This window comes from Linepithema humile, chromosome 3 (genome assembly GCF_040581485.1).
Source record: "Linepithema humile isolate Giens D197 chromosome 3, Lhum_UNIL_v1.0, whole genome shotgun sequence".
Classification (NCBI taxonomy): domain Eukaryota; kingdom Metazoa; phylum Arthropoda; class Insecta; order Hymenoptera; family Formicidae; genus Linepithema; species Linepithema humile.
Genome location: NC_090130.1, coordinates 28,531,708 through 28,540,452, shown reverse-complemented (window position 1 = coordinate 28,540,452; position 8,745 = coordinate 28,531,708). Strand labels below are relative to the sequence as shown.

At 38.7% G+C, this 8,745-nt stretch overlaps 2 protein-coding genes and 1 long non-coding RNA gene across 7 annotated transcripts; 1 reads left to right on the top strand and 2 right to left on the bottom strand.

Annotated features, from left to right (window-relative positions):
• Positions 1-645: 645 nt before the first annotated feature.
• On the bottom strand, positions 646-5,916 carry scaf6 (SR-related CTD associated factor 6). 2 transcript variants are annotated; one of them, XM_012374776.2, is made up of 8 exons: positions 5,687-5,916; positions 5,077-5,247; positions 3,803-4,463; positions 3,655-3,726; positions 2,932-3,334; positions 2,456-2,859; positions 2,014-2,379; positions 646-1,875 (listed from the first exon to the last, which is right to left on the bottom strand). In XM_012374776.2, the coding sequence occupies exons 1-8, from the start codon at positions 5,703-5,705 to the stop codon at positions 1,581-1,583; spliced, it is 2,391 nt and encodes a 796-aa protein (XP_012230199.1). In that variant the 5' UTR covers positions 5,706-5,916; the 3' UTR covers positions 646-1,580. The 2 variants fall into 2 exon arrangements, with proteins under 2 accessions (XP_012230199.1, XP_067207516.1); XM_067351415.1 differs by lacking the exon at positions 5,687-5,916 and having other exon boundaries at positions 3,803-4,401; positions 5,077-5,217.
• Positions 5,917-6,103: 187 nt separating this feature from the next.
• On the top strand, positions 6,104-8,726 carry eIF3g1 (eukaryotic translation initiation factor 3 subunit g1). 4 transcript variants are annotated; one of them, XM_012374736.2, is made up of 4 exons: positions 6,104-6,293; positions 7,124-7,198; positions 7,586-8,038; positions 8,269-8,726. In XM_012374736.2, the coding sequence occupies exons 2-4, from the start codon at positions 7,177-7,179 to the stop codon at positions 8,679-8,681; spliced, it is 888 nt and encodes a 295-aa protein (XP_012230159.1). In that variant the 5' UTR covers positions 6,104-6,293; positions 7,124-7,176; the 3' UTR covers positions 8,682-8,726. The 4 variants fall into 4 exon arrangements, with proteins under 4 accessions (XP_012230159.1, XP_067207539.1, XP_067207541.1 ...); XM_067351438.1 differs by lacking the exon at positions 6,104-6,293 and adding an exon at positions 6,378-6,521; XM_067351440.1 differs by lacking the exon at positions 6,104-6,293 and adding an exon at positions 6,549-6,567.
• LOC136998570 (uncharacterized) lies at positions 6,161-8,381 on the bottom strand. Its single transcript, XR_010889161.1, has 2 exons — positions 8,240-8,381; positions 6,161-8,063 (listed from the first exon to the last, which is right to left on the bottom strand). It is a non-coding gene; the product is annotated as an uncharacterized lncRNA (long non-coding RNA).
• Positions 8,727-8,745: the final 19 nt, after the last annotated feature.

Below are 8,745 nucleotides of genomic sequence, written 5' to 3'. Positions count from 1 at the left end.
TTCTTTCAATTCGTGCATGCACGTGACGCGCGATAAGGAAACGCCTGTGCAGCGAGCCGAGAGGCCGAAGAACGCTCCATAACGCTCCGCGTGATATTCTCGTTTCAATTAGAACAGTTTTGTCTCATGTAGTCTTAATCTTCTCTTCTTCTTCTTCAAGAATAGAAAATTCTCCTATTACCGAGCAAAACTGAAATAAATATCGTGTAGAATATTAATTTATGCACTAATATACAATGATTCAAGATCGAGATTTTCGAATTTACACGTTTCGATTAACGAAAAAAATTTTTTGTATGAAACAGTGGTGTAAATATGCATAAACTTTATAAGAATTATTATATCTAACTTTAGAAATATAAGCAGAATATTATGTGCAGATCAGATTAACAGCACAAAGATAAAAGAAATAAAATTAAAAGATAAACATTATATAAAGCAGTATTTTGTATCAAAAATGATTTTTTATACTCATCTTTCATGCGGATTTATTATTAAAAATAAATAAAATCCGATATGCGTTTCGAAATTTTGATTAAAGCATAATCAATTCGAAATTCTTGGCAAAAGTATACTTACATAATCTGAAGAAGAGGAGTAAGCAAAGTGTAGGAAACGGTAACGATGGCGAGTATTTGCATTCACTTTCGTAATAAATGTACAGTTTTTATTTTTGAGCTATCGTCGTGTGTGTATCCAATATAATCATTTGTTAACTTACTAAATACAAGTATCTCACGTTTCTTACGTTCACAATGATGACGGCATGAAACAAATTGTACTTTTGTACACAAGTTGCGTAGCATCCTGCAATAATGCGTAAGAATGGAACGAAATTTAATCGCTGCACATGGAATACGATTAAAATGTCAAACAGGATCGAAAGTTTCTGTCGAGTGATGTCATCAATACCATTCGATGCGACATAATGAGAGTAATAGAATCAGTTCCTCCCATCAAACTTTTGCAACAAGATTCGATATTCGCTCATTATTCGGATCATTAAAAGACACATTTGTTATTAGCTTTTTTTTTTGCACAGAACATGTATACATGACGCGAAATGATAGTTAGAATCAAGATTATTAACGTATGCACAATTTTTTTTTCATATGTCGCAGAATATTGTTCACATATTATGCGACATTCCGAATATTCGTAAAAAAAAACTTGTGCTCGGCAAGTATTTAGCCAGAAAAGAATTTGAGGTAAATTTCTTGCAATCTCTCATAATTCCTCATAAAGTCAAAAAATGTACAATTTTGCGCCCCAATAACTCATTAATCACACTGCGTGCTGTGATTGTAAAGTTTTTCGATAAAAATATGATCGGTGTTGTTTCAGCATAAAAATAAGTAGTGTCCATCTATGATTGTTGAAAAACTGGCTGCATGCATAAACGAGGATTCGAAAGTTAATAAAAAGATAACCCTCAGACGATGCGATCGCATAAATGCTCCGGAAAACTATAAATAAACTTCCATCACAGGGGACAAGAATTTTTTTTCCTCGAATCTCGCGCCGGAGATCGAATGTGAAACATTCGGGATACCCAAACGATTACATTCCGCCTGTGATGCTCAGTCGCGTTCTCCTCTCTCCTCCGCTCGTTCTTCCGCCCTGGCTTTCATTCTGGTGATGAATGCCTGGCCTTTGTTCTTCCGAAAAGTTTCGTACGGATCATTCAGATTGATACCGACTCCTTTGTATTGATCGTTCTTATCGCGAATCTCGCCCCCGGAAATGGGCGCCTCGATGCCTTGCTCGTTCGCACCGAGGCCGGCACCACTCCAGCCCATCTTCTTGAGCAACTGGTGTCCTTTGTTGCTCTCGTCAATACTAATTTCTTGAGGAGCTTTGCTATAAGTGGAACCGCTAAGAGCAAAAGAAAATATGTACAGGATCGTCGAAAGATTGATGATAAAAATATGTCCAAAAAAAAATTCATGCAGAACTATTTCAGTTATTTGTTATGGAAAAAACAAACAGAAATGAAGACACACTAATACTTACAGAAAACTAGGAGGAGTCGGACTTCTATCCTGCCTATCGATTCGTCTGTCGGGGCTGCGATCTTTATTACTGTTTCTCCTCCTTCTGCTTCTACTAATATGATTGCTGTTGCGACTGTTGCGTCTGTGATTAGCAGCGGGCGATCTCGATCTACTTCTGCCCCGCGATCGCGAGCGCGATCTACTGCGCGACTTACTTCTATAGCGTTTCTTTGGCGGACTAGGACTCTTAGATCTCGGCCGTAGTATCGGCGACGGCGATTTAGATCTCTGCCTAAGACCAGCGGCAATGTCCTCCTCCTTCCGCTTGCGAGCGGCATTTTTCGCTTTGTAGTACTCGTATAACCCTAATTTCTCCCATCCGTCGCTGCAAGTGCGATTAAAATTGTTGTTTACGGAACAAAACTACGTAAACTGTACGCAAATGTGTGTGCAATAATTACCTATCTCTAGGGGAATCGTGATTCGGCGGCGCGTAAAACGCTTCCACAGCTGCAACTAAACGATCGCTCGGCGGTGCCGGTGGCGGCAGTCTTATCGCATCCGGATCCAACGGCTTGTATTCGCCATCTTCCAGCTTTATTAGAGGTACCATTAGACCAGCTGGGAGCTCAAAATAAGGCATACTAGGCATTAAATCTTCCACGGAAGGTTCATGGATGACGGGTGGCGGTCCGAAGCCCGGTGGCGGCTTTGAAAAGTCGGGTAGGGGAACATTGCTAAACGGCGGCGGTTCATTCGATGGCGGCACTCCCCATCCTGGCGGTGGTTGACTGAAGTTCACGTCAGTGCCCATCGTGCCGGGCGGGCCAGAATGACTAGGCGGTATTGACATGTTTTGCGGAGTCTGTCACAGAAAAGGGCTGATGTAAACACGAGAAAAACTAGAATTGCTACAAGTAAAATGTAAAAATATTACTATTTGAGGCGGCGGCGGCGGCGGCGGTGGAGCTTTCAGTTGCTGATCTATCGCCATTTTTTGTTGCTCGATATTTTGAATTTGTCTGAGTGCATGAGTGACAAATGCTTGATGCTGCGCCTGGTAGTTATCGAATGTCTGTTTCGTCGATGCTGTAATAGGAGTAATGGCGGTAGCATGTTGCGCTACCAAGTTAGCCTGGTACTCTGACCAGGATGTACTCGGTTGTTTCAATTTATCTATGATCCCTTCGTCAAAGTAATTATTCTTAGATTCCCATAAACTCAGCAGTTTATTCAGTTTATTAACCTGCTCTTCCGATGCTGCTAGCGAAGTGTTACAGAACATGGGAACAACAACACTTTCCATCGCCTTGCGAAGATCCATAGACTTTTTTCTTGCACTAAAGAATTTCCCAATTAAATACCTTGTGCCAAGTTGTAAAAACGCAACGTTCTATCGCATATATTACTAGTGTTTTCAAATATAAATAAGCGTAAAATAATGAGGACATTTTAGGAACAATTGCGCAAGTTAACACTTTGGAGGAATATTTAAGAATGTTGAAAAACTGTTGACGAGGAGAGAGAATTATTTTGAAAATTAATCGTAACTGTGAATATATGGAAGTAAACATAAAAGTCCAGTTTTCAGCATTGATTATTGCAATTGGTTTGTGTATCATTCTGCGTGTATATGATACATATACATATTTATACTAACCAGTGATGTAAAACGTCGTTCACCAGATAAATAATGTGCAGTTTATGACTAAATGTTGTCCCTTGAATTACTCTGAAAGGGAAAGCATTCGAAAATGTAAAGTGAAAAATAAGTGCGCCGCGTATAGAAAATATGCTTGTGTACATACTTTTTCAACAAGTGGTCCGCGACGACTTGATTACTTTGCGAAGTAAGTGAATTCTGAAGTATCCAGGCCTTTCCCGCGCTTATGCTGTCCTTAGTGCAGCTATCGACGATCGGTTGTAGCACCGTGTCAAACGCAGCCAAATCAGTATTCGTGTTTTGCGCATTGCTTTGCAGAGCCTGTTCCTGCGCCTGCCTCACAGCATCTTCCACCCTTCCCTGCTGCTGCGCCATCAACGCAGCATGCTGCGCAGCCAAGTTCTGTTCTGACTGTCTCACTTGTTCCTGCAACGTTGTCTGCTGCGACTGTAGATTCGCCAGTTCATTCTGCAGCCAAGCGGGCGGGCCCGCGATGTTAACCGTTTGCGCGACTCCGGCGATCGGCGGATTCACACCTCCCATGGCGCCGGGGACCGGTCCGATCGGCGGTCCTGCATTTCCTGGCCCCCCAATTTGTCCAGGCAAAACGGGACCGCCCTGACTTCCAACCTGGGGTCCGATTCCGACAACTGGATTTATGCCATTGTTTTGCGCGCTCAGACTGGATGCAAGACTGACGTTATTCAGTGGCTGCGAGACGGTGTTTGCGGCTGTTTGCTGCTGCTGCGAAACGTTTAAACGTGGGTCTGCATTTTGCATTGGATTTATTCCTTTTTGCTTTAAAACTGTAAACGAATGACGGTGGATTATTGTGAGATGCCTGAGTGTTGGTCGATCGATATTTCAAAAATTTGTATACAAATAATCCGATTTTTTTTTTTCTGCCGAGTCTTATCTTCTACCGATGCATATAAGAAAATTCTTGAGCATTTACAGAGAGATATATAGTATCAGAAAACTCCGTAAGTTTTTTGGTAGCACTATATTCTTTTTCCGTTTTTTTCTCATTTTTTTTTTTCTACATTTTGACAGTACTAGAGTATTACAAGGCACACTATTTTGGATAGCGGGTCATATTTCCCACCGATTGAAGTAATACATCAACAATATTCTGTATTAGATAAGCTCCAGCAAGAATCTTAAAACTACATCTTCTCAAAATCGTCATTGCCAAGAAATATAAGATGTGTAAAAGCGTTCTGCTTAACAAATAACAATTCCAAAATCTTGAAAGGAAGAGTGTTCCTATTCGACGGATAATAAGTTTTGTATTGTTCGCAATGATGGAATCAGACCCTGTATTGCATTTCAAAGTCATTCCTTTGCTTGTTGCATAAAGCATGGCCTTTACTTATGCTTCTGAATCTGTAGCTGTTAAGGGGGGTATGTCCCACTTACTGGCTTGTTCTGTAGTCACTTTATATTGATAATAGTTGAAGTGCTCTCCCCCAAACAGAAAACCAAACTTCGGGTTGTCCTTTTGCTTGTTTTTTGTCATCTGCTCGAACTCCGGTCCATTGCGGGCGACAAATTGTGCCAATTTGTCTATGATGTTCCGTAATTCTGTGTCTAAATATCATAAGTGAAAATAACAAGAATCATATCAAAGTCAGTAAAAAAAGTCAAGTCATTCTATAGAAGGTAATGTTCACACGCAAATTAATCGAATAAAATCATACAAAATTATACAGTGTTATAAATTATAAATAATATAAATTCTAAAGTTGTAGAAATAAAATTATTATAAATAAACATGGATATATTTTAGTAAAATACATTATGTTAAATAGGTCCAACTTAAATCCTAGATATATTAGCAATTATATAGTTATTATTTTTAATTTTGCGGAAAGTCGTTAAACATGAGCCAAAAAAAGAATTATATTTTTTTTCGGTTAATACCGAAATGGAAATTAACACGCTCTGAATTGAGCAGAGTACGTTCAAAGGGAGATGTGAGAGCGCATTGGGATCGCCGGACCAACGAGCTCCGAAGCAACGTGCTCACCTGCGGGGGCCTGATCCATCCTGACGACTGCTCGACTATTGAAGTTTTAGGAAAAACCCGTTAAAACGTTATGTTTACTCGCTTGGTCGTCGTCTCGTGCGTGAAAGTAATACAGTTCCGTAAAACATTATTCACTCACGACAAATCCAACACACGCTAGAAGTCGCCATTACGAACTGGCGGCGTCCGGCAATGTCACCAACTTATTAATGTACATTCATGCGCAATTCGATAGATACGACATTCAGTTTCCTACGCACAAATTTGTTTCAGAGACTTTACTTGGCCAATATTTGCCCCTAGAAAACAACTTCTCCTATTGGACGTCAGATTGGACGTCACTTTTAAATCGGACGAAAAAACCTATTGCTTTATCTAGTAATTTATTTTATTGTGGCAGCAGTGCTCGAGGTTTGGAGAATGTCCGAGGAGGGCATCACGCGCGAAACCGCGAGTTCCGTACATGTCTCTATATTTCAGTGATTTGATCAATGGTGCCGCATGGTTTTGTGCGAATTTGATAATCAAGTTCTATTTTACTCCCTTGATTTTATTGTGAACTGCATTGATCTGGAGGACATCTACTTGGCGTCATCATAATTATACCGTAAGATACTTCGTGAAGAATTTCTTTCTTCTAACGTGACATTTTATGGATTTTTCTATTTTTTGCTTTGAGCATATTGAGTTTGTGGTTCATGTAAAAGTGTTAAGATAATATGTAATGTCTTGTTTCCATTTCTTTTTTTTATATAAGCTTTACAAAAGCCTACTCATTGTAAGCTGTAATTAACGAGTGAATTAAAATAATATAAACTGCAGTTTCTAATTAATGGTACAGCATATAGGTTAGGCTGTCCATATTTTAACAGCAATCTTGAGTCAGTATCGCTACAATTTTTCATATAACTTAATTGCCGCAACTTACTAATTGTAGCAATTATTTTTCTGACTTATTATACACGCAACTAAAGTAACATTTCTAACAAGTTTCTTAGATATAAACTATTGTCAACTACAAAATAAAATATTATATGCATATGACATATAGAATGTTGTCTTTTTAAAGCAAATACGTGAGGACAAAAATATTACTGTAATTGCAACATGCAAAGTTGTTAGAATTGGAACCTTTTGCAATCACTGCGACTAAATTACTTCTAAAAACTGCGTAGTATGATAATGAAAAAGTTGCGGCAATTTATCGCAGCAAATTGCTGCAACAAATTGCGTAGTCGGATACAGACTTTAATTATAAGGAAAATGTTTTTATCATTTCATGAAATACATGTTACCGGGTTATGAATCAATATTGAATCATGATTCCATAAAGCTCACTCATAAAAAGATACATGTTAGATCAAATAAATTAATGATATTTTTAACATGTTGGAAACATATAAAGTACTGTATAATTTTATATCTAATTTGTTTCAGCGTTTGTGTACATTTTCTGGCTCTAGTAGTGTTTCATTTATTATAAAAATAAGATGACTGAGAATTCATCAACAGGTTAAGTATAATAAATATTTATGTAGATGTTAATATCAATTAAAAACATCCAATGTGTAAAACATCAATTATATAAACCCAATTTAACATTTAGAAATATAAATTTTTAACATAAATGTATTTTTATATATTATGATAAACAATTAAAGTTTAAAGTCCTTGCTTGGACAACAACAGTTCTAACTGACTTTATCTTGCACAAGCTTTGACAGCATTAAATAAGATTTAGATTGAAATAAAGTATATTTAATGAAATATCTTATTGTGAGAAAGATAATTTCCTTACTATATTCAAGTTTGATGTTTATACACATTGCACACATATTTATATGCCTTAAGAACAATGTTTATACATGTTAAACATGTGTAATATTGCACAACTTGCAGAGGTGCCAGTTGCACAATCTGAGGTAAAGTCTAGTTGGGCCGATGAAGTCGAAGAAGAGGGAGGAGCGTTGCCCGCACCCTCGGAAATCTATGAGAATGGCTTCAAAATTCTCACGGAGTATAAATATAATCAAGATAACAAGAAAGTCAAGGTTGTACGTACTTACAAGATAGAGCGGCGCATCGTCTCGAAAACGATTGCGGCGCGCAAAAATTGGGCAAAGTTTGGCGATTCTGCCGACGATAGGCCGGGACCTAATCCAGCCACTACTGTCGGCGGTGAGGATGTCTTTATGCAATTCATATCCAGCAAGGAGGAAGAAAACAAAGTGGAGGAGGATTCCTTGGATAAACTGAAGAGCATGGGTGACAAAGGTGTTGTCAAGTGCCGTAACTGCAATGGCGATCACTGGACGTCTAAATGTCCATATAAAGACACTGTTCTCGCTGGCGGTAAGTTATACATAAAAATCTGCAACTAAAATTAAACAATCACATAAATAATACATAGGCACGTATTAATAAATCAGTTATATATCGAGGCTATCACAGCCCACATCAGGCTCAACGTCCTCGATTGTTATATGTGCAAAAGTTAAAACAAAATTTAATTAAATGTAAATTTATTATTTAAATTGATAATTAAATGCATACATCTCTAATTGCTAAAAATCCATTTCTAGGAAAAGTGCCAGATGACAAAAAACCTCTTGTTAACGCGGGAGTACCCGGTGCAATGGCGGAGCTCAAACCGCAGGGTGGCAAGTACGTGCCGCCCGGTATGCGTGACGGCGGCAATAAACGAGGCGACTCTATGCAGATGCAGAGACGTGACGACACAACCGCCATCCGTATTTCTAATCTCTCGCAGAGCACCACGGATGCGGATCTGGACGAGCTTGTGAAGCCTTTCGGCTCCGTGGTGAAACAGTTCCTCGCTAAGGAGAAGCTTTCCAATCTCTGTAAGGGTTTTGCATATGTACACTTCAAGCATAGGGCTGACGCTGCAAGAGCGATCGCTACCTTGGACGGCTACGGCTACGATCATCTTATTCTGAGCGTGGAATGGTCAAAGCCGCAAGCTCAAAATAATTAACTCCAATTAATTGTAATTATTGGAATAAAAGATAAAGAAACTCCATCTTTGACATACATTTAAC

Coding starts and splice junctions, on each gene's coding strand:
- scaf6 (XM_012374776.2), bottom strand. Junction 3,727..3,802: donor GCGGACCACTTGTTGAAAAA/GTATGTACACAA, acceptor TTTCCCTTTCAG/AGTAATTCAAGGGACAACAT. Junction 2,380..2,455: donor CACGATTCCCCTAGAGATAG/GTAATTATTGCA, acceptor TCGCACTTGCAG/CGACGGATGGGAGAAATTAG.
- eIF3g1 (XM_067351437.1), top strand. CDS start 7,552: ATGTTAAACATGTGTAATATTGCACAACTTGCAGAGGTGCCAGTTGCA. Junction 8,039..8,268: donor AGACACTGTTCTCGCTGGCG/GTAAGTTATACA, acceptor ATCCATTTCTAG/GAAAAGTGCCAGATGACAAA.